This window comes from Benincasa hispida, chromosome 11, assembly GCF_027475165.1.
Source record: "Benincasa hispida cultivar pf3 chromosome 11, pf3_genome.v1.1, whole genome shotgun sequence".
Classification (NCBI taxonomy): Eukaryota; Viridiplantae; Streptophyta; class Magnoliopsida; order Cucurbitales; family Cucurbitaceae; genus Benincasa; species Benincasa hispida.
In genome coordinates, this window is record NC_143488.1 from 28853205 (window position 1) to 28877194 (window position 23990).

General features: G+C 35.4%; 3 protein-coding genes across 3 annotated transcripts; 1 reads left to right on the top strand and 2 right to left on the bottom strand.

Annotated features, from left to right (window-relative positions):
• The first annotated feature begins 3039 nt into the window (after positions 1-3039).
• Positions 3040-7723, top strand: LOC120090645 (protein NETWORKED 2D-like). The gene is made up of 2 exons (XM_090307470.1): positions 3040-3540; positions 3906-7723. The coding sequence occupies exons 1-2, from the start codon at positions 3447-3449 to the stop codon at positions 7547-7549; spliced, it is 3738 nt and encodes a 1245-aa protein (XP_090163596.1). The 5' UTR covers positions 3040-3446; the 3' UTR covers positions 7550-7723.
• A 303-nt stretch (positions 7724-8026) lies between these two features.
• LOC120089810 (suppressor-like protein) lies at positions 8027-12554 on the bottom strand. Its single transcript, XM_039047212.2, has 5 exons — positions 10642-12554; positions 9902-10237; positions 9580-9713; positions 8972-9138; positions 8027-8371 (listed from the first exon to the last, which is right to left on the bottom strand). The coding sequence occupies exons 1-5, from the start codon at positions 11784-11786 to the stop codon at positions 8192-8194; spliced, it is 1962 nt and encodes a 653-aa protein (XP_038903140.2). The 5' UTR covers positions 11787-12554; the 3' UTR covers positions 8027-8191.
• An 8664-nt stretch (positions 12555-21218) lies between these two features.
• On the bottom strand, positions 21219-21608 carry LOC150032562 (uncharacterized). Its single transcript, XM_090306941.1, has one exon. The coding sequence runs from the start codon at positions 21606-21608 to the stop codon at positions 21219-21221; it is 390 nt and encodes a 129-aa protein (XP_090163067.1).
• Between the last annotated feature and the right edge of the window lie 2382 nt (positions 21609-23990).

Genomic DNA, 23990 nt, shown 5'->3' on the forward strand with positions numbered 1-23990 from the left:
ATCAAAATTATATTTTTGAAATATTTTTCAAATTCTATAACCCAAAACAGTGCAGTTTTTGAAAAACAATATTTTTATGTTTTTAGTATATCCAAATGTTGAATTTGGAATTTAAGTATATAATTATATATTTTTTAGAAAATTATAATAACGTTAGAAAATAAATAGTATTTAAGGTCATAAGCTCAATTCATTTTGTTAACATGAGCATAAATTATTGATATAAAATATTAATTATCAACAAAAAGGTCAAATATTCGAATCTTTCATAAAAAAAAAAAAACAATTTATTTTTTAAATTAAAATTTATATTATAAATTATACAATACAAAATAATAATTACAAAATTTTTACGTTCATAAATTATTGAATAATAGTTTATACTAAACTTAATATTTAGTAGATAAATATAACTGATTTTATGGTCTATAATATACATTATCAACTCATTTTTAATGTCCCGACAACACCAAGCTCTACAAAAATTTGGCGACAATTGGTTGATTGGTGTTGTGTTGCCTGATGAAAAATACGCATTATTTTAAATACTCAAGGACTTACTTTTTTTTAGTTAAATTTTTAGGTTATTTGCCAACAACATTTCATTCCAACGAACACATAACGGTCTAATCATCATTTTATTACGTTATGTCGGTGACTATTTAAAATTATTTTACAAACTTGGGAGACTAAGGGTCTATTTTAAAACTTTAAGAACCAAGTAGATATCAACTCTAAATTTTAGAGACTAAAAATATATTTTACCTATCAATTTACTTATGAAAGCTTAGAGTTTAAATTGCTACAACTTGCTTCAGAGTAATCCTTAAATAATGAAAAATTATATATATATAATATTAAACTCACACCAAAGCATATCTTAAATCATTGAAAATCAATTTGATGGCATATAAATTTGTATTTAAAAAATGTAAAATCAATTAAATTAATTTTAAATGATAAAAAACATGTAAAATGATAATGAAAATATCAAAGAAAAAAATTCATAAATAGAAAAAATGTCAGACTATTTACATAAATAGCAAAGAAAACTAATACACTGATAGACTTCTATCCACATCTACAGTGATAGACTTGTATCAGTTTCTATAACTAATAGTCTATCAGCATCTGTCAGTGATAGATATTGATAATAATGTCTGCAATGTCTATCGAAACTATCTAAAAACAACAAAACTCAAATCTAGAATCCAACTTCATGAATAAATCAATTTTAACACCAAAACTTAATGGGTTTTTAAAAACAAAAAAAAAAAACCTAAAGCGCCCAAAATCTTACCCCTAATAGCCAAAAATTTGGAAAACTCTAACGTTGACGGTGATGAGGATTGGTTTGCACAAATCTAAGAGTTGGAGGAAGAGAGAGTGAATCAGATAGAGAGAGACAAATCGACTCACCTATGGCGATGTACAACCAGATCTGCAATATAGACCAAATGACGATAAACCAACAGTTAGACATGGCAGTGACTATTAGACGTTAGAGTATGTGGGTTAAAGAAAGACCAAAATAGGAGACAAGAAAGAAAATGATTAAATTTTACTATTTTATATTTCTCTAATTTTTCTATTTTTGAAAATCCCAACGTCAAATTGCATCCTTTGGCGTAGGAACAATCCAAACATAACGGAAATACCTGTCGAGAAGAATTTGATTTACGCACCCTGATGACTGATGAGGCGCCCGTAACAAGAAACCGACAAAGAAAAACTCCTTAGAAAACATGATATTACCTTACTACCACAAAGGCACAAACATTTGTTTTCTTAAAAGACAAGTAACCCTAATCCCATTTGTTCAAAATAATATTTAATTAAAGTAATCGAAGACGGTGGTTAGAACTTTTTTGGTCGGTGACAGAAAAAGCGACACCGCCGTGTCAATTTAACAATGCTTTTTCCTTTCCAGAAGTTTGCACCTGGAATTCAACGTCCATAACAACAAATAAATAATTTTTTTAAAAATGGGTCGAAAACTCAAAAGGCAAAAGAAAAGGGAAGGCCTGCAAATTCCACGCTGGCAAGTGGCAACATCAATAAAGTGCCACGTGTGTGCTCATATTGGATATAAAAAAAACATTAGCAAGAATTATTGTGAAATTACAATTTGTGGCTCTATGATTTATTTTGTGGTCGATAATGACTTAAATTTTCTTTTATATTGGTTAAATTTCTTAAAATTTAATTAATTTACTATATCTTGATACTAATCATTTTAATCTCCAATTATATATATATATATATATATATATATATAATACAATTTGTCGACTTTTAATAATGCCAAAAATCTTCTAGGAGATTAAAAAAAAAATTATGTAGACAGTCATTCTGAATAGTGATGGAGACAATTAGTACCTTTCTTAAGAAGTAGGTTTTGTATCTTGATTATTAAAATAAAAAATTATAGAGATTGAATTATTCAGGTTCTCTCCCTCAATTGAGATATCCTCTCTTTCTTCTAAGAATTGAATCAAGAATTCTCTTTCTTTATTATCCTTTATATTCCAATGGCTGAAAATTCTGTCACCATATTAAATAAAAAAAAAAGTCGAATTCATTTTTAAAGGCCAATTCTTTACTTTTCACAGATCAGGTCGAGACTCCTCACACCCTATTGTTCCAATAGCGGGAATGACTTATGGTTAGCTTTTTGCATATATAATTAAAGATCAAGAGGATTCATAGATATAAAAAACAAACACTAGTAGAAAAGTTGACAAATAAGTCAATCACTAGACATAACGGTACTTTAGTATTGACTCACGAACACACCTTTAGCTAATTTGATTCATTAGAGACTAGGTACACCATTGATAGCCTCTAGTGATGTTCTAGCTTGTCTTGAAGCCAATTATTTCATATAATAATAATAATAATAATAATAATAATAATAATAATAATAATAATAATAATAATAATAATAATAATGACAATATATAAATAGACCTAAGATGGTAATTTAACTCATAATTATTTCCTTTTATAAGTGAGAATAATTTAAGGACAGGGTGGGCAGATCTTAAGTTGATTTTTTAATTTTAATTTTTTTTAAAAAAAACACGTTAATGGAGCGAAATTTACTCTCCTCCATGATCTCATATTTAGTAAGAAAGGCTATTGCTTTGTACAATCCATTTTCAATAATCTTCCTCTCTCTCTCTCTCTCTCTCTCTCTCTTCTTTCCTCTTCTCTCTCTCATTTTCATTCTCTCCCAACTGTCTCTGAAAGGTCTGTTCTTCCATTGTTTCCTGCTTTAACAAAGGGTTTCCAGGTAATTTCATGTCTTCTCTCTTCACCTAGAGAGAGAGAGAGAGAGACAATCAAACCAGAGAACACAACAGAACAGAACAAACACACAGGTTTGAAAATTGGAGAGAGAAACCAAATTAAGATAGGAAAATCCATCAGAAACCATCAACAAAATGTTGCAGAGAGCTGCAAGCAATGCTTATTCATGGTGGTGGGCAAGCCACATCAGAACCAAACAATCCAAATGGATGGAGCAAAATCTTCTAGGTTCATCTCTCTTTCTTTCTCTTTAGCCTTTTTTTCCCTAAAAGATCAATCACAATATGAATTTATGTCTCAAGATTCTCTGATCCATGAGAAAGAAAAAAAAAACTATGTTTAAGGTTGTTAGAAACTTGAATTATCCATCTGGGTTTTCTTGTTTTTCTCTGTGATTTGATTTGCATATTGAATTGTATTGTTTTCTTTTTAATGGAAGTTTTGTTGGGTAAGATCAAGGTGTGGGTATTCTAAAAGCTTTGGTCTGAAAGTTTAGGAATTCCCATTTGCAATTAGATCACAAGATCAATATCCACATTGATTCAAGTTTAATCAATAAATCAATGAGAAATGAAAGTTTATGGTAATTGCAGATATGGAGGAAAAGGTCCAAAGTGTGTTGAAGCTGATAGAAGAAGATGGAGATTCATTCGCGAGGAGGGCTGAAATGTATTATAAAAAGAGACCAGAGCTGATAAACTTCGTGGAGGAATCTTATAGAGCTTATAGAGCATTGGCTGAACGCTATGATCACATTTCAACTGAGCTGCAGAATGCAAACAACACAATTGCTTCGGTTTTTCCAGAGCAAGTTCAGTTTTCCATGGACGAGGAAGACGAAGAAGCCATGCCTAAATTCACTAAGAAGCTACCTGAGATCTCCAAAGGAAACATCCCAAAAGTACCCAAGGCCCCCATTGATTTAAAGACTGTCATAACAACAGCAACAAAGAAGTTGAAGTCCAAAAAGAATGCAAAAATGGCAGCCGCAGCTTCGTCGGTTGCCAAATCTGGTTTGAGCAAACAAGAGGCACTCAATGAGATTGACAAGCTGCAGAAACAGATTTTGGCACTGCAAACTGAGAAGGAGTTCATGAAGAGCTCTTATGAAAGCACACATGCAAGGTATTGGGAGATTGAGAATCAGATCAAGGAGATGCAAGACAGAGTTTTCAACTTGCAAGATGAGTATGGTGAAGGAATGGTTATTGAAGACGACGAAGCTCGTAATTTGATGGCAAAAGCGGCTTTAAAATCCTGCCAGGAATCATTGGCTCAGTTGCAGGAGAAACAGGAGAGATCAATTGAGGAAGCAAGAATAGAGTCTACAAGGATTAGAGAAGTAAGAGAGAGATTAGATTCTCTCAAAGGTGAGCTTCAAGGCAAAGAAACGAGCCAGGATAAGTCGCTTGCAAAGAACGAACCTGTAAAGAAAGAACAAGTACCTGGCCAATTGAATAAAGAAGTTGATAGTGCAACAGAAGAGAAACAGAGAGCAGAGGAATTGCGCCAACAAATCAAGGAGCAGTTGGAGGCTAGAACATGTCTTACCATGTCAGAAATGGCTGAGAAGATTGATGAGCTTGTGAACAAGGTGATCAGCTTAGAAACCGCACTGTCTTCGCAGACCGCTCTTGTCAAGCAGTTAAGATCAGAAACCGACGAACTCCAAACACAGATACGAACCTTGGAAGATGACAAGGCTTCAATTATTAATGGCAAAAAAAATCTACAACAAAAGCTAAAAGAAATGGAGGAAAAACTGGGTGGGATTCAGAATCTTAACCAGAAGGTTGAGAATGAGAGAAGCAATTTCCAATCCCAAATTATCGAGGTACATTGTAATCTAGATCATCTTTCTGATAAATTGCCTAGCATACAGCAAGATGAGGAGCCTGAGCCAAATTCTTCAATAAGCACGGTCCAGCACAAACTGCCAGAGGGACTTCCAAGTGTAAACCAAGGTGCAAGTGGAGCACATACAGCGCTCAAACAGCCAGAGGAAGTTCCTGCTGTAAAGCAAGGTGCAAGTGAAGCATATACAGAGCTCAAACAGCCAGAGGGGCTTTCAGGTGTAAACCAAGGTGGAAATGAAACACATACAGAGCACAAACAACCTGACGAAAAGTTGAAAGCTTATGAAGGTTCTGATGACCCAAAGCAAATGGGATCAGATGAAGCATGCCAGACAACAGATACGAGACAAATTGAAGAACCAGACATTGAAATGAAATCATCAAAGCTGCTATCCTCTAAAGAAGAGGAATCACTGAATTTCAAAGGTAAATCTGAGAAATCTGATGCAAGTGGTAAGAACAGAAATCAAGAGAACATTAGTCCAACAACCAAGGTGGATCCTCCAAATTTGGGAAGCAGTTCTAAGAAACTTGATGTTAATGCCACCTCTAGAAGTCTAGTAGTAGTTGCTGATACTCAGGATAAATCCCAGAGTTCAAGAGGTAGTTGCGATAAATTCGATGCAGATGTTGCTGCCAAAAGTGGGGAAGAAATTGCTCAAACCTTGTCACTAAATACTGGAGACAATCCCGAGAAAAGTGATGCTTATGGTTCTGCCAGAAATCCTGTAGAGATTGTTCAAACTAAGGGTAATTCACAGTACTCAGAGCGTGGTTGTGAGAAAGCAGATGCGAATGTCACTTCTAGAAGTCATGTAGAATTTGTTCAAACCCAGGATACATCACAAAGTTCAAAAGGTAGTCACGAGAAATCTGATGCAGACAATACTGTCAAAAGTCGGGAAGCAATTGTTCTAGGCTTGTTAGTGAACATCGAAGATAGTCCCGAGAAAAATGGCAATAATGGTTCTGCTAGAAATCCAGAAGTGGTTCAAACCAAGGCTAATTCTCAGTATTCAGAAGGTAGTGTGAATGGTAGTCTGATGAGTCAAGTTGAAGAAATTAACAAACAGGCAAAAAATCCAGGACATCCTTCAGAGAAAACAGAGGTTGTGATGAAAGAGCAAAACAAAAAAGAGAAGACTTGTGCAGAGGCAATTGGCGCAGAACAAGAACAGAAAGCAGTGGATAAAGTAGAAGAGCCAAATTGGCAGCAATTGTTCTTGAGTGGAATAGAAGACAGGGAAAAAGTCCTCTTAACTGAGTACACTACAACCCTTCGAAATTTCAAGGATGCCAAGAAGAAGCTTAATGAAATGGATGAAAAAAATCGTGACCACCACCTTCAAACATCAAAGCAGCTAAATGAATTAAAAACTTCAAATGCATTGAAGGATCAAGAAATCAGATCCTTGCGCCACAAATTGAATCTTATGCAGAAATGTTTCTATGAAAGCAAGGAATCAATGGATCTAAGCACACAAATGTTAGATTTAAGTGCTTCAGACCACCAGAAAACCTCAAGCACATCAGAGGATCAATATGTTGAACCCCAGATAACAATGGATGATTCAGCTCAGGCTGAAACACTGTCTCGTCAAATCTCCTATGATTCAGGGTTCGACATCGGTAAGCTTCTAGTTCAACAACCTACCACTATATCAGAGATCGAGGAAAGACTCCGGATGAAAATTGACGAACTTTTGGAGGAGAACTTAGACTTCTGGTTGAAATTCAGCACTTCCTTCCATCAAATACAGAAATTTGAAACTGGGATCCAGGATCTCAAATCAGAAGTAACAAAACTTCAAGAAAAAGGAAAGAAGCTGGATGAGAGTGGCAATGGAAAGTACTCCTTGAAATCAGAAGCACGGCCATTGTACAAACACCTGAGGGAGATACAGACTGAACTTACCGTCTGGTCAGATAAAAGTGCAGCATTGAAAGAGGAGCTGCAGAACAGATTTTCATCACTCTGCAACATCCAAGAAGAAATAACAGCCGGATTGAAGGCGAGCGCCGAGGATGATGATTTCTCATTCACAAGCTATCAAGCTGCAAAGTTTCAAGGAGAGGTTTTGAACATGAAACAAGAGAATAACAAAGTTGCTGATGAATTGCAAGCAGCTTTAGATCACATAGCATCTCTTCAACTTGAGGTAGAGACCAACCTGTCAAAGTTGAATGAGGAGTTCAGACTTTCTGGGTCAAAGAAACAGGAAACACCACAGCTGAGACACTCAGAGAGCCGAAACAGAGTTCCTCTACGGTCATTCATATTTGGCGTCAAACCAAAGAAGCAAAAGCAATCGATCTTCTCTGGGATGGCACCTGTAATGCAAAAGAAGTATTATGCTTTGAGAACAGGAACTCCTCTGTAAATTATGTATGAACCTCCATTTTCTTTGTTTTGCATCTTGGAACCCTGTTTAGCCCCACTTTTCAGATTTTTTTGGTCTGCAATATTTGGCAGAAGTGAGATTTTCCTAGACATTTGTAAGCTTGTTTTTAAGTTCTTTTGGAAACTACATATACCTCTTCTTTTTTTCTCATCAGTTGTGATTGATGGGCGAAGTTTTATTATTTCAATTTGGAATCTTGGTAAATCAATTATCAAATTTCTAAGGTATATATCACCACTCAAAACTCAAATTCTGGAGACCGAAAGATCTAGATTGGTTCACAACATAAGAATGGCAGAAGATAAGACCAGCAAATGGCAATTGGTTCTTCACAGTTCACATAATAAGAGTTTCCTCCATTTCGAACTAATGTTTTAGAGGCCAAGGCTCTGATTTTGTTCCTTCTGCGATGCTATTTTCCATTGATTGTTAAAAGGATAACACATACAAACACCATTTGCCAATCTCAACGTCATGTGATTCATTTATGTATGTTTTAAACAATACTCTAAAAGCTCTAAACATGCTAAAATATGATGGAAGGGAAGGTTCAGTCATAGAGTTTACAAAGATCATCAACCCTGCTTTTTGAACATTAATTTATATAAAGAAATTAGCGCTTTATTTGCCTTTGTCACCATCTTTTGGAAGCTTTATACCCATGAGTCCAAGAAGATTAGATGCAGGACCAGGCAGTCCTTCTTGTGATGAAAATGAATCAAGAAAGCTCTTTACAAGGTTCACGTCCACATCAACAGGAGTGAAATCCTCCTCCATATGGTCTGTAGCATTTGATATTCCCTATAATATTTGTAATCGAAAATGTGAGAAGTACACAAAATAATAAAACAAGACCTTGCAAATTGTAATCGAACTGTAAATAAAATACATTTGCTGCCCAACATCATATCATTGATCATATAATCCCACAATATGATTGTCCTGACAGAAGAAAAACAAGCTCTTTCCACAAAATCATCAAACCCGGCCAATAACTTTTTCTTTCTTAGAACAAATTCTCCGGGTACTCAAAAGCTATGAAAATCCCACATGGGTTTGAAATCATTGAGTTGACGTTATACGATAAACTTATTTGATACCTCAGCAAAAAAAAAAAACTAGTTAAAAAGAATCGGTACAGATAGTTTTTTCTGACAAAACCCCTTAATGAAATTCTGGAGCTGATTAAAATTTATAAAGATCACATTGCCACCAACTCCACAAAAGTATCTCAATGTTATTAATTGAGAGGGTAAAACTAAAATCCAAAATGAAGAAATAATAGCTAATCATAGGGTCAACTTAGAAAGGCCAGAGTTAAGAAGAGTGCTAGAAGAATGAGGATGAGGTCGGGGAAACGAGGAATTTACAGCATCATGCACAAAAACGAAAGAAAACTACCTCATCTTTCTGGGAAGTTTCTCCACTAGCACGATAAAAACTTTTCTTGAGAGTACTACTCTTCAATTCTTCATCCAAGGTATCTGAGTAGGATTCCATGAACGTATTCTCTCTCTCTACGTCAATTGTATCTGTGGCATCATCACTCTCATCATCTTGAGATTCATCTGGAAAGCATGCAATAGTTGCAACTTAATGATTAGAAGAAACTATCAGACCTTTTTTTTAATAAGAAACAATTTTACTAAAGACAACAAAAATTTCGTTGCGCATGAAAAACAGGGTCAAGGAATCCTGCAGAGACTGCAGGACAAGGTAGAAAAATTTACAATCCAGCTATGGATATTGAAATATTTAAAAGAATCCAAATTACAAACTTCATGATAATCCACGAACAAAATCCAGACTGCGTTAAAGGCAAGTTAGCCAACAAACACCTATATAAATAAAAGAATACAAAAACAGATATGCAGCCAGCATTAAATATATATATATTAAACAGAACAAGCTTGAGGGTTCTTCCAAGTAATAGCTTTTTGACTTATGAATTGAAAGATGATAACTTGGCCAAAACTGAATAGTGTTTATGAAAGGTAGAATTTCATTACCAAAATCCAAATCAGAAGAGGATTCATCTTCATTTTCAGCATCGGTGGTAGTCTCCATGGATGTATGGTGGTTCATCACTGATTCCATCTCTTTAATGAAGCGGTCTACATCAATATTCACATCTTCTGGCTCCCTTTAAACATAAAAGGTGGTATGATATTAATAGATCAACATATGAACTCAGAAAATTTTTTTAGCATTACCAAATATAAAACTAAGAGTCTCTGCCATTGTGCAAGATGTTACAAAAGGAAAGACCACCAGGGGCCTTGCAGTTATTATATAAAAACGAGAAGTTTGATTCATTTATATGTAACTTACCTGTTATCAGACACCTCTACTCCTTGATAGCTTGATAACTTTTTAACAAATTTCTGCATGGACTTTGATATATCACCTAGATCAGACTCATCCATACTACAGCTGGACGATGGATCAAATTGCTCCTCTTTAGATTTTTGCTTCTTGTTAAATTTAGAATTAGAAATTTCCATTTCCTTCTGTCTCTCTAAGAGGGCCGCATTCAATTCATCATCCCCATTGTAAAGCCAAGAATCATCATCAGAAGGAGGAATATCCGGACCCTTGAAATCTTCCACTGAATAGGGAGAAGCAAGAATCTCATCTATGCGTCTGACTGGAGCACTCATCATGTTGCTACAAACATCAGAACTTCTCAGTATGTGCTATTCAAACAAACAACTCGATAAGAACTTCACTAGAAGAAGATAGAAACAATCGTTAAGTTGGGGGAGTCATGTGATTAATCTGCAGTATCACACTTATAAATCAAATGCAGAGTCATTGTTGTATTGTTATTCAATCCCAAACGAATGTGGAATCAGCAACGTTGAGAGTTCAAAATTCAAATTCAAATCCCTAAACACAAGACTCTGCAAAGATAAAATTCACCATAAAACTATAGGTACAATCAATTACCCATTACACAAGGGTTGTACCGCAGACGAACTGAGTTTAAATAGTTAGTTTGCTGACTCTAAGTTATCAAGCTCCAAATATCCCAATGTTGGAAATTTGAAGAGTGAGAAAAGTATAATTACCTAGTTCTTGAAAAGAGTTCACTGTTCCTGTAATATTCCTCCGCATTCTGCATCAATCTCCCAAACTCCTTTGAACCCGGAAGTAAACCTTCGAAGTATCCGCTACTTTTTAAACTCTCCTTAAACGCCTCCCATGTCTTGCTTTTCCCTTCAGACCCCTCTCGCCTTCTTAGTTGATATATCATCTCAAATCCGCATGCTATCTTCATTCCCAATTCAGCTTCCGTGTGTACTGAAGCATTGGTCCTATTGGGCATTGGATAACATTTGGGCGCTTGAAAATTCTGCTGCATCAACTGTGCAAACATTGCCTTCGACATCTTAACGGACACGCATACCAATTCTTCTTCTCTTCCTCTTCCCAAAAACTTCTCCATCTTTGCAGCAAATTTCATGGTATCTATGTCACGATCGTAAAACCCTTCAACCGCCAGCGAAATCAAGCAGGGCTCATGCTTCAACACCTGAGCAACTGATAGAGGAACCCTAACCCTAGCTCTGTGCATGTTCCTCTCTGCTCTCCCGGGATAATCCGAAATCTTTTTCTTCACAGCCAGCTGAACCGACTCAGACGCCCTGGATTCCTGATCAAAATCCACCAAGAATTTCAGCGAATCAAACAAATTAGGATCCGGTAATCGGAGTTTTGGTACAATATGGAGGCTACCATTGCGAATGAAGACGCGGTTGAGACTGTTCTCAGGGTTAATCCAGCGAGGGATGTGGAAAGCTGCCTCGATAAGCAGAAATTCGCCGTCCGTGTCCCAGACTCGGATTGACAGAGAAGGAAAACACTTGGAAATGTGGAAAAGAAGAAACACAGTGAACCATTCGTCTTCAAGGTTGTCGCCAAACCGAAGCTTCCCGTGAAGGTGTGGAAGGTGGGTGGAACAGATGCAAGGGGATTTGGGGATGGAGGAAAGTGAGAGAGCAAAGGGTTCGTGCTGCCATATGTAGTTGGAGGTGAATGTAGAGATGGTGTTGATGATTTGAAGATGAAGGGATTGGAGGAAGGAGGATACCTCGGCGGTGTTGCCGGAGCTCAGAGAAGCGTCGGAAAATATGGCGTAGAAGACGGTATCGTCGGGGAGTCTGGAGCTACTCTGATTGAAGATGGAGGAAGAAGAAAAGGGGCCGGTCGCCATGGAAGTTTCTCACAACTTTGCGAACTTTGCAGCTGCTTCTATATTAGCATCAAAAATTAAAAAATGGCTCCCCATGACGCTAATATGTTGAAGGTAAAAACTTTATGTTTGGGCTGCACATCCATACCATCAAATTCCTCCATAAATAAATGTAAACATCAATAGTGAGCTCAACTATTTAACATCTGATTGTCAAATTTCTCTAAAGAATTCATTCTAATTTTTTTTTATATCATAATATCATATTTAATCATTTTTTCTTTTTTTCTTTTTTTTAATACAATTATTTAGAGTATGGATACTTACTAACTTTGAATTTCATGAACATTAATATAAGGATAAATTACAAAGACTATCTTTAAAGTAGGATAGTATTAGCAATTACACCCTTAAACTTTCAATAGTTAAAATTAAATCCTCAAACTTTTAAAAGTATAAAAATTATACCCTTAATCTTGTACAAATTAGCCCCTCTGTTCAAAAACCCCCCAATGATCCTAAAAAATTGGTCAACCCAACCCCCCAACCCATGTGGTTTGAGTTGGATTATCAATTTATTTTGTTGTGTTAGGTTTAAATAAGTGGAAATTTTGTGTGTTAGGTTCATTATTCACTTAAAATAACTTAAACTAACCCGAACTTATTATTAACTTTAAATTTTATATTTTTTTTACTTATGATACAATTATATATACATATATTTATTTTAATCTTATTTAGTTTCATTATTTTTTAGATAATTTATTCTCCGAAAATTCCTAAAAAAAAAAAAAATAGTACTTTAAAAAGAAAATTTTCATTATATAAATTAAAATTGAGTTGTTAATTTTAATTCAATATATGAAAATAATTAAATAAAATTTTTATTTATTAATATTTTATTTCTTTCTCAAATAAAATTTTAAATAAATGACTTGATTAACCCGAACCAACCCAACCCAAACGTTTTATGGTTGGGTTGGATTGGGTTCATTTTCTAATAATGGTTATTTGAGTTAAAGAAATTTACATCTCAAACAATTGGTTAGGTCTAAAAAATTCTTCAACTCAATCCAAATATTTCATCCAATTGGTTAGGTCTAAAAAGTCCTTCAACTCAATCCAAATATTTCATCATTGGAGTGGTTTGGGTTCATTTCAAATAATAATTATTTGAGATCAAAGAAATTTACACTTGAATAGATCTAAAAAGTCCTTCAACCAAACCCACGAACACCCTACAAAATACAAGGCAGTGTGAAAACGGGATAGAAAAAGGAGAAAAACCAAGTTGCTTAAAACAAGGTAGCGTCGCGATACCTATACAGTGCTAACCCTGACACTATTTCTCAAGAGCTCAAAACTGGGACAGTGCAACACAGCAGAAGGATAGTGAAGAGCGTGCATGCAGGGTAGTGTCGCGCCGCCATTGTATTTATGGAAAGGATTTGGTGTTTTAGGAAATTTTCTTCTATATTATGATTTAGAGTTTTGGTTGTCGATTACATACCACACACCATAAAATTCAGACCCCTAGAGAGAGTTTTTTAGTATAAAATAAGTGAGAAAAATTGGAGGTTCTCTTAGAGGCCATTTGAGATCTCGGGGGCGAGATTGATGGGCTTCAATAATGAAGATTGCTTTGAGAGTGGATTTCTTCGTTTCCTTTACTTTTCTTTACTGTTTACAATGATTGTAATGTATGAGAATATGGATGTAGCATTGATGAGTGGCTAAACACTTTAGTGTTAGGGTGTTGATGAACTTCTCTATGGATTTAAGTTAATGGACTGGTATTTTCTATAATGAAGATCGTTAGTTGATCTATTATGAGAATAGGTAGGTTGCTAATGAAAGTTGATTATGACAAACCCTACTGCCATGCTTCTTAATTTGGTTTCAAGAAATTAGTAATAAATTTAATTTGCATGAGAAAAGATTGTTATTAGAAGATAATAATTTGGACATTAGTTTCTCGACTTAAACACATCTTTAGCATAATAATTCGTAGAAATACTTTACATGGTTTAATAAAGTAATTAAGAAAATCAACACTTTTGAATGTCTCTATCTCTTGAATTTCATCCACTACTAAAAAATACAGTATACACTATACTTTAGTTTAGACATATAACTATGGTTTTTTAAGAAAATCATTGTCTAATGTTGTAGAGATTAAATATACTCATTTAGAGACCACATTTAATAAAAACCATTGTGAACACAATAAAAATAAATGGTTTACACATTAATTGCTAGTTATTAATTGAAGTGTGTAACATTTCACAAAAAAAAAAATGTGTAAAATATGGTCAATTATATCATATCTTTGGATTATATTTTTAGCATTTCAATTTAACTCGAGGTTAAAGCAATGTAGTGTAAAACAAAAACAACTCCTATATTTTGCTAACATTTATTTGGAATTGCAATAAAATAAATCAATTAAAGAGAAATCTAAAGTAGTCTATTAGAGTGAAATACAAATGCAAGTGAAATGTTTAAATGGAATACATTTATTTCTGTTTGGGATTTTCTATTTGCTGTGTTGTTGGCTATAGGTACACCTCTTCAATTTGTTAGTTGGGTGAGAGCTTGTGTTACTTTGCCTAAGTTCTCTGTGATGATTAATGGTTCCCTTGAAGGGTTTTTTTCCTGGTAGGAAGGGGTTGAGGCAGGGGGATCCATTGTCTCCTTTTTTGTTTGTGATGGTGATAGAGGTCTTGTCTAGGTTGTTAAATAAACCTCCTGTGTGGTTTAGGTTCCATGATCGGTGTGAGCGTATGGGCCTGACTCATTTGGTGTTTGCAGACGATTTGATGATTTTCTATGCAGCGGAGAGAGATTCTATGGAGTTTGTGAGGCAAGTCCTGGTAGAATTTGCAGGGCTGTTTGGGTCAGTTGCAAATGTTGGGAAGACTTCCATGTTTGTTGAGGGTGTGGAGTCTGGGGAGGTGGAGGAACTAACTGCGTTTATGGGTTTCTCTCTTGGTTCGCTGCCTGTTAGGTATCTGGATTTACCTTTATTGGTGGATTGGTTGAGGGTTGTGGATTGTGCACCTTTGATTCAGAGAATTACAACTCATATTAGAAGCTGGGCAGCGCGGTCCCTCTCCTTTGCTGGGAGGTTGCAGCTTGTTAGGTCTGTTTGCAGTCGTTTTAGGTTTTTCGATGTAGCATCTTTGTATTGTCTGCGTGTGTAACTTATGAGGTTGATCGTCTGTTATGTAGTTATTTGTGGAAGGGTAGTGTGGTGAGTCGGGGTGGTGCGTAGGTGGCGTAGGATGAGGTGTGCTTACCGTTGAGAGAAGGGGGGTTGGGTGTGAAGCATGTGGCCTCTTGGAACCAGGCTGCTATTATGAAGTTGCTCTAGCTTCTCTTAATTAAATAAGGATCATTATGGGTAGCATGGGTAGAGGTGTATGTTTGGCGTGGGCGATCTTTCTAGGCTATTCGGAGTGAGGTTGGGAGGTCTTGGTGCTTGAAGGCTATCTTGCGTAGTAGAGATAGATTCAAGCATCTGGTTCGATTGATGGTCGGCGATGATCGAACTTATTTTGTTTGGTGGGATCTTTGGCTATCGGAGGGTGCGATTTTGGATTCATATGGGTCTACGATGGTTTATGATGTAGGGAGTAGTTTGGAGGCTCGGTTGTCGGAGTTCATGGATGGTGAGGGAGGTTGGAGGTGGCCCACAATGTCTTGGGAGCTGCTTGAGATCTGGGGTCTTATTCAGGCAGTGAGGCCTAGGGTAAAGGGAGAGGATTATTGACTTTGGGTGTCGGATACTTGCGGTCGGTTTTCTATCGCTAGTGCATGGGAGAATTTACATCCTCATCGTCCTAAGGTGTGTTAGGCTGGTATTTTGTGGGCGGGGGGTGCTATTCCGCATCACTCCTTCTGTGTGTGATTAGCTGTGAGGGATAGGTTAGGTACACAGGATTGAGGTGTGTTGTTAGAGGGGGTGTCTTTTGTGTGGGGGAGGTGTGGAGCCATGGGATCATTTATTTTTTGAGTGTGGGTTTGGGAGAAAGGAGTGGTCTAGGGTGTCGCATCAGTTGGGTTCGTCGCATCGGGTAGAGGGTTGGGATGTAGAGTTGAGTTGGTTGTGTCGAGTGGGATCGGGTAAGGGGGTGCGTAGTAAGTTGTTCCGTGTTTTCTGGTGTGCTTCCATATACTACATCTAGCAGGAGCGTAATCGGCGGCTGCATGGAGGTCAACCGAGGTCGGTGTCAGCTCTGATTCACCTTAGGATCTCTACGGTCCGTGCTTGTGTTGCTTCCTGGCGGGTTGACCTTCTTAGTCTTATCTAGTGTGTTTACAGATGTTTTTTCTTTTTTATCTTTACGTTGTTTTTTGTTTTGTTGTTGTCCCTAGTTTGTGGAGTTTTGGGTTCTTTTCTCTGGCTTTTTCCTTGGTGGTTTGCGAGTTTATTTTTATGTGTTGGTTTTGTTCTGGTCTTATCTTGTGGGCTTTATTTTGGTTTGTTTGCCATGTCTTTGCTTGTGCTTTGTTGCTTTGATGCCTTGATCCCGGGCTATGAGATCTTCTTGTTGTTATATAATAATATCACATATTCTAAAAAAAAAATATACACTTTTTTTCTTTGGCTTTTGTGTTCCAAACCTTGATGGGCAAGTAGCGTTGTTCATATCATTTCTTGAATATATATATATATATATATATAATCACTTTGATGTCTCTAAACTTTCATATGGAAGTGTTGTCTTTCAACTTCAATTTGTTACGATTCTCTATCTATATACTTCTATTTATTTTTTGAAAGGTATGGGTTAGTAGGTGCACTTGAATATCTCAACTAGATTAATACATTTTTAGCACTCTCATCATATCCCAACTCCAATTTCGTTCATATAACCAATCAAGTACAAAGGGGGCTATCAGATAATTCAAAAAGAAAGATGGAAGGAAGGATGGCTAAAGAAAAGCCACAATAAGGGAGAAAATTAAGGTAAATTACATAAAAGTAGTCAAGTTCGAAGAGATCATTGTTGGATTATATACTTCTAACTTTATTACATTTAAGTCCTTGTGTAAGCTCTGAAACTTTGGATCGACTCCCCCTATATAAATCTAGTTGGAAAAAGATATACTTTTGTAAGCCCTCTCCTATTTTTCTCTTAGAACTACTTAGAAACTTGTAGATTGAGATTGAGTTTCTAAATTCGAGATTAAATTTGATTAGGAAATTTTGAGCAAGAAATATATTTGGAAAATAAAAAGGAATTGAACTAATGTCTTCCTCGCTAAGAAATTTTGGTAAGGGATTCAATGAATAATTCAAGGGTAATGAATTTAGTCAAGCTTGTAAAGGACATTGGTGGGTAAAGTAGGTATACTCGGGATGAAGTCAAAGTCAAAGTCAAGAGTCAAAGCAAAAAGTCAAATTTTTAAAAAGTTGTGAAATTTTGGAAATTCTTGAGTTGTAAAGGTAAAATTGGGATGGTTAAGGTTCGTTAAGCTCATTTTAGGTGAAATTGAAGAGAAGTTGAGAGGGAGAAAGAGTAAAGTTGAGAGTTAGAAGGAAAAGAGAAATTGAAGAATTTTTTGATTTAATTGAGATACTTTCTTCAAAATTCTTTCATTGGATGACTTAGAAGTGATAGAGTTGGTTAGCAAGGACGTGTTAATCATCAAGCAGGTACTAACTACCTTATCATATAATATATATGAAACTAAATGTTATATCAAATATAACATATAACCTATAGTTTCAATATTATATCATATACAATATAACCTATAGCTTTTATTCTCTCACCAGTGGTATTTAATATAAATCTCATTTATATTAAATTTAATTATATGAATCAAATTCATACAATTAATACTTGAATCACATTCAAATATTTAATTCCTCTCAAATATACTTTATATTATAATGTATCAAATGCATTATAGTAATTATATCATATATAATTAAAAAGTAACTTAATTATCATATAATTAATTCTCTCAATTAATTTGAAAAATTCAAATTAATCCAAAAACTGATTCTCATTAATTCCCATTGAGTTGGAAACCTCATGAACTTGTAGCTTGAAGCTCAAATGATACATGAATAATTAATTAAATTTTTTAATTAAATTATTCACCATTTGTTAACTATTTGGCACTTCACTAAAGACAGACAGCTGCACTCTTTGCACTAGAGATATATTTCTATGTCCATTAGACATAACCAGTCAACAGTACGATGACCTTTCATAAATTGCTCGTTAATACAGCTGGGCCAAAATTATTGTTGTGACCTTGTAGTTACATCTAACTTCTTAAGTACCACTAATCCATCTAATGAACAATAAATCATAGTCCAACTATGACCAAAGTCCTCTCGAACTAGGAGAGGATGTGTGCCACATTGTTCATGTTGGAATACAGAAATAAGCAGCGGAAGAAAACAAGATCATTAAGTATTCTAATTCATTAACTTTGGCTTCAAATTCAGCATGCCTATAAACTAAAAAGAGATTTTCAATACTAACCTTTGAAGATACCTTTGAATCTCCAAAACTAGCTGCAATCTTCTTCTCCTTTGGTTGTGAACCACCATAAGATCTTTCCTACTATTCTTTTGGTGCCTTAGATTGAGTTGCAGGACTCAAAATAAGCTTGGATTAAGGAATTTTTATGGAGAAGATGACAGACTTTTTGGTTTATCACATGCTTGAAAAACAGTCTTCTTCAATCATTTTTCTCTGTAATTCAACAACAATAGCATGGCCATTCCACTCATAATTTGAGCTATATATTGCAGATTATCATACAATCAAGATGCATGTATGAATTATAGTTGCTGCCTTGAATTTGCTGAGAATTGGAATGAAAGTTAGACTAACCTTCTTGGTGAAGAAGTGGGAAATTCCCACTTTCCAATTTTTCTAATATATATTTTTAATTTTTTATTTCAATTTTGAAACTTTTCCAAAATTAAAATTAAAAATTATATTTTCAATTTTAATTCTTTAATTAAAATTGAGTTTTTATTAATTTTACAAAAATTAATTCAATAATTGATTTTTCTAATATAATTAATAATTAATAATAATTAAACAATTTATTAATTCTAATTAATTTCATATCAAATATCAAATTAATTAATCACCAATTCCACTATCATGAATTTAATATTTAAATCATATTTAAATATTAATCGATTCTCCAATTTTGTTTAATTCCAAAGTTAAACATGTAACTATATCACATATAATTACTAATTTCCTTAATTCTAATTCGAATGTTTCAAATCAACTTATCATGCTATTCTAAGGCTAATCCGTTTGTGAGCTAGTAGGGGGACTTAGTAGACCTACAGATTATGGGCTCCAATGATCCAAGATTAATTGATTAAACTCTTTACACCAAATTAATCCTCATTCGTTAACTACTGGGACACTTCACTAAAGCCCAGAGTTACACTCCCCTCACTGTAGTTATATTGTGTCCATTCGATATAACCATGATTAGTAAGTTAACCCTTCACAGGTTGTACGTAATAACAGTTGGGTCAAAAGATTGTTTTACCCCCGAGATTGCCCTTCATTCTTTAAGTCCCACTGATCCTCTAATGAACAATTAGTTTGAGATCTGATCATCAAATCGAGAGTCGCTCTCGAGCCAACGAGAGGGTGGGGCCCCCTGTTCAAGACCCGAAGTTAGCACTTAAGGGAACAACCTCTCTACTATTCCTGAAAGCGGGTAGGAATGAATTTCATCTTGTACCCTATGTCCCAAGCTATCTACCCAGTCTTACCCCTAAAATGGAAGATTTATTGAGTTGGCACTATTGAACCAACCCTCACCTATGAAAATCTAAGGATAATCTCAAATAAACAGGAGTTCATAGTTAGCTCAGGATTAAGGTCAAGTTACCTAAATGACTTTTGAAATAGTCAGTCTTAAAAAGTAAACAACATTGTAAAGTAAAAGTGACTTATTTCTTGGTCTGATCTTGAGCAAACTCATTGCACAGGACGCCCCCACTCCTCATGTCACTACATGTATGAATCAGGATCATTTCGTCTGTAGCACTTTACAACTCCTTGTAACAACTACAGAGCGGGCCGCATCCAATAGTATTACCAGAATAAGGCACCCAACCTTATTCATATACTATAAATCATTTAGACTATTTACTTGAATCTGATCGACTCTTATGTCCCCACATAAAGTTCAAGTACTCATGTAATAGTAGTAGATTTTTTAGTTTATTGGATTTATTTTTAAAACAAAATAAGCAACTCATATATTCAATACAACTTTATTGAATCAAACTTCAATAACAACTTTATTGATTTACAGAATGAGTTTATTGTTTACAAACCACAAGTTTTAGGACAAAAAACCCAACAGTTCAAGCCCCGAAATCAGCCTTTAAGGGAGTAATTTATCTACTTACCCCAACGTTGGGGAAGGAATGAATTCCTTCTTGTGTAGTTGTGTTCCCAGCTCCCCATTCAGACGAATCCCCAAAATGGTAGGCTTATTGAGTCGAAGATCTAGCCACTATCACCTATACAAATCGAAGGACCGCCTTCATAGTCAGGAATTCACAACTTACTCAGGATTCAGGTCATGTTACCTATGGTCATCCTAGGAAATGTAAGTCTCTATTATGAACAATATTATATAATGAGACTAGACATTTCATGGGGTGGTCTGATAGATACTCCTTTATATAAAATACCCCCACTCACATGTTTCCACATGAATATTCAGGATCAAATTATTTGTAGTACTTTATAACTATTGTAACATCTACAAAACGGATCATACTTGTAGTAGTGTCACCAGGATAAGGTATCCAGCCTTATCCATCTACTACAAACTATTTAGGCTATCACTTAAACATGATCCACCCGTATGTCTCTATATACATGTTTAAGCTACTAGATAACCTAGGATGTTAGCTTAATGGATTTTGGTTAATGCAACTAAAAAAGAAATAAAACATCACATATTTTATTACATAAATAAAATGTTTGTACATTACAATTACAAACTATAGGACTCTATGAGATTTAGGGCATCAACCTCAACAAAAACTTATAGATATATAAATATATATACTTTTTAAATCCTTTCCCCTTTTCTTTTTCAAATTCCAATTACCTTCTCAAAATTCCAAATTCTTTTTAAAAACAAAATCCCTTCTTAGATCAAATCCAAATAAATTCAAATTTAAATAAAACCTATATGATATCTCAATATCCCAAATTAATTTAAATCTTCCATCCTCAAAACAAATCGAATCAAATAAACCAATTAATCCTAATGAATTCAGAAATAATTAAATTGAAATTAATTGAGCCAATCAATCAAATCTCGGATCCCAGCCTATCCAAACAATCCAAAATAAAATAAGGCATAATTACATAATAAATCAGGACATTACATTCTCCTTCCCTTAAGAAACTTTCATCCTTGAAAGTTTTAATTCTTAAAGAGTTTGGGATAATGTGTTCTCATCTCATCCTTTCGTTCCCATGTTGCTTTTTTGAACTGATGATTCCACCAAAGAACCTTTACCAATGTTATCTCTTTGTTGCGCAGAGTTTTCACTTCCTTGGCCAGGATTTGAATAGGTTTCTCTTTGTAACTCAAGTTTTCATTTAGTTGCAACGGCTCATAATCCATAATATGAGATGGGTCCATTACGTACATTATCAACATGGAAATATGAAAAACATCGTGAACTGCCACAAGAGATGGTGGAAAGGCCAGCTGATAAGCTACAAGACCAATCCGTTCCACGATCTCAAATGGCCTAATGAATCGAGGGCTCAACTTTCCCTTCCTACCAAACCTCACCACTTCCTTCATAGGCGCCACTTTCAGAAAAATTTTATCACCTACCTTAAACTCTAAATCTTTACGCCTAACATCAGTGTAACTCTTCTGCCTACTTTAAGTTTTCAACATTTGGGCTTTTAATCCTCTATATTGCGTCATTGGTGGTCTGCATCAACTCTGGACCTAACAATCTCCATTGACCAACCTAGTCCCAATAAACGGGATACTTGCAATTCCTCCCATACAAGGCCTCAAATGGCACCATGCTAATGGTAGCCTGGTAGCTATTATTATAAGCAAACTCCATCAAATGCAAGTGAGAATCCCAACTCCTTGAAAACTCCAGCGCACATGCACATAACATATCCTCCAAGGTTTGATCCAAACGCTTAGCTTAACCATCAGTCTGTGGGTGAAAAGCTATACTGAAATCCAAACAAGTACCCAATGCTGTCACATGACTCTTCCAAAAGCTGGATGTAAAATGAGGTCCCTATCAGGAACGATGGATATTGAGACCTCATGCAATCTCACCACCCTTTTCATATACAACAACGGCCACCTATTCATTGAATACGTAGACTTACCTGGAATAAAATGTGCCAGCTTAATGAGTCTGTCCACTATAACCTATATCACTGTAAAGCCTTTAATTGTCCTTGGCAAGCCCACGATAAAATTCATAGACACATTCTCCCACTTTCACTTTGGTACACTCAAGCACTGCAACAAGCATGTTGGCTTATGTCTCGAGGCCTTTACCTATTGGCACACCAAAAATTTGCTAAAAAAACTCAGTAATTTCCCTTTTCATTTCATTCCACCAGTAGCATCATTTCAGGTTTTGATACATCTTGGTGGTGCCAGGATGTATCGAAAATGGGGAGCTATAGGCTGGCTTCTGTCAATATTTTATTATTAATGTCATTGTCTATAGGTACACATAAGTGTTCCTGGTACAAAAGACCATGATCTTGAGATACCGAGAACTCACTGTCCCATCCTTGCTCCACCTGACGAAATCTCTCAACAAGGTAAGGATCATCCTGTTGAGCATCAATAATCCTGTGTCTCAAAGTAGGTTGTATTGTCAACTATGCCAACTGTGCAGTGACCTCCCCCACAACTACTTGATAACCGGTAGAAATACAAGTTATTATAGCTCAAATAAGTAAAACAATAAGAGAATGCGATGATAAAATAGGCAATATCACGACTAAAAGCGCTAAACTAAAAAGAATTGCGATCGTGAGTGCTCATCACATAAAAACAGTTAATTTACCTATTTTGGGCAGCTACAATGCGATGGTGCATATGAAATTGCGATCCAAAGGGCACAATGCGTCAGCGCACTTGAAGTTGCGATTGTAAGTCATGCAATCGTGAGAAGTCTCTTAAAAAGATGGTCACATAAAGACCTCGCATCAAGGCGACAACATAATAAATCATGATGGGATGGAAAGCTGATAATGATCGATTCTGAATTTAGTTGACAAGCCGTTAAAAGCCATACTGTAGCAAATACATTCAACTTTCGATGACTATTAAACGGCACAACAGAATAGGGGAATTAATGTCGCCCATCATTGCAATCATTAGCAAGAAAAGCTGCTTCACCTTGAAATCTATAAATACCGAAGGCCACCAGAGAAAAAGGATATAATCTGTTCATGCACATACTTATACATATACATAGAGGACAGAGAGAGAGCAAAAAGGCGAGGAAAAAAGCCAAGAGAATCGCTCTTGAACAGATTGAGAGACTGCCGGAAAGCAACATAAGGGAGAGAGGGCCAACACTTGCGAGGGTAAGAATATACAACTAGAATAGAGTTGAAGTGATAAAGAGCAGTGTAAAAGGTCACGGGAAGCAAGACATTGCTTACTGGGCTTCTCATTTCTCAAATCCATTTGTTATTTTGTATTCAGTACTTTATTTGCAGAAAATGGAAACTTCATTTCAATCTATATTCAATCTCTCCATACCACACATGAGTAGCTAAATTTCTGAATGGGTTGAGAAGTACTTAGCTAGCATGACTTAAGATTTACGTTTTATGCGATCATCTTATCTTATGTATGCATCATTCACCCTTTGGACATACTTGAGAGAGTAGTCTAAAGATAGAATCTAGGCTTGAGAGCGTCAGATTAGAATCTAGGCTTGAAAGTCGGATTAGAATCGCATAAGCAAGAAGTAGAAACTTAGATATAAGTTCTATTGCTATTTACACATCGCATGCGCCCTAGAAATAGGAATGCTGGTATGCAGTCACCTTATTTTATGTGTGCATCATTCATCATCGCATAGGCAAGAGTAGAGACTTAGAAATAAGTACTATCGACTGTTTTGCATATACATCACATGCATCCTAGAAATAGAAATTGAGGCATTCTGCATTGAGAAATGTA

Excerpts from the sequence above, each read along its gene's own strand:
- LOC150032562 (XM_090306941.1), bottom strand. The coding sequence starts at position 21,608 with ATGAAGGAAGTGGTGAGGTTTGGTAGGAAGGGAAAGTTGAGCCCTCGA.
- LOC120090645 (XM_090307470.1), top strand. The coding sequence starts at position 3,447 with ATGTTGCAGAGAGCTGCAAGCAATGCTTATTCATGGTGGTGGGCAAGC. Across the intron at positions 3,541-3,905 it reads GATGGAGCAAAATCTTCTAG|ATATGGAGGAAAAGGTCCAA; the intron begins GTTCATCTCTCT and ends TGGTAATTGCAG.
- LOC120089810 (XM_039047212.2), bottom strand. The coding sequence starts at position 11,786 with ATGGCGACCGGCCCCTTTTCTTCTTCCTCCATCTTCAATCAGAGTAGC. Across the intron at positions 9,139-9,579 it reads CTCTTCTGATTTGGATTTTG|ATGAATCTCAAGATGATGAG; the intron begins GTAATGAAATTC and ends CATGCTTTCCAG. Across the intron at positions 8,372-8,971 it reads AAACTTCCCAGAAAGATGAG|GGAATATCAAATGCTACAGA; the intron begins GTAGTTTTCTTT and ends CAAATATTATAG.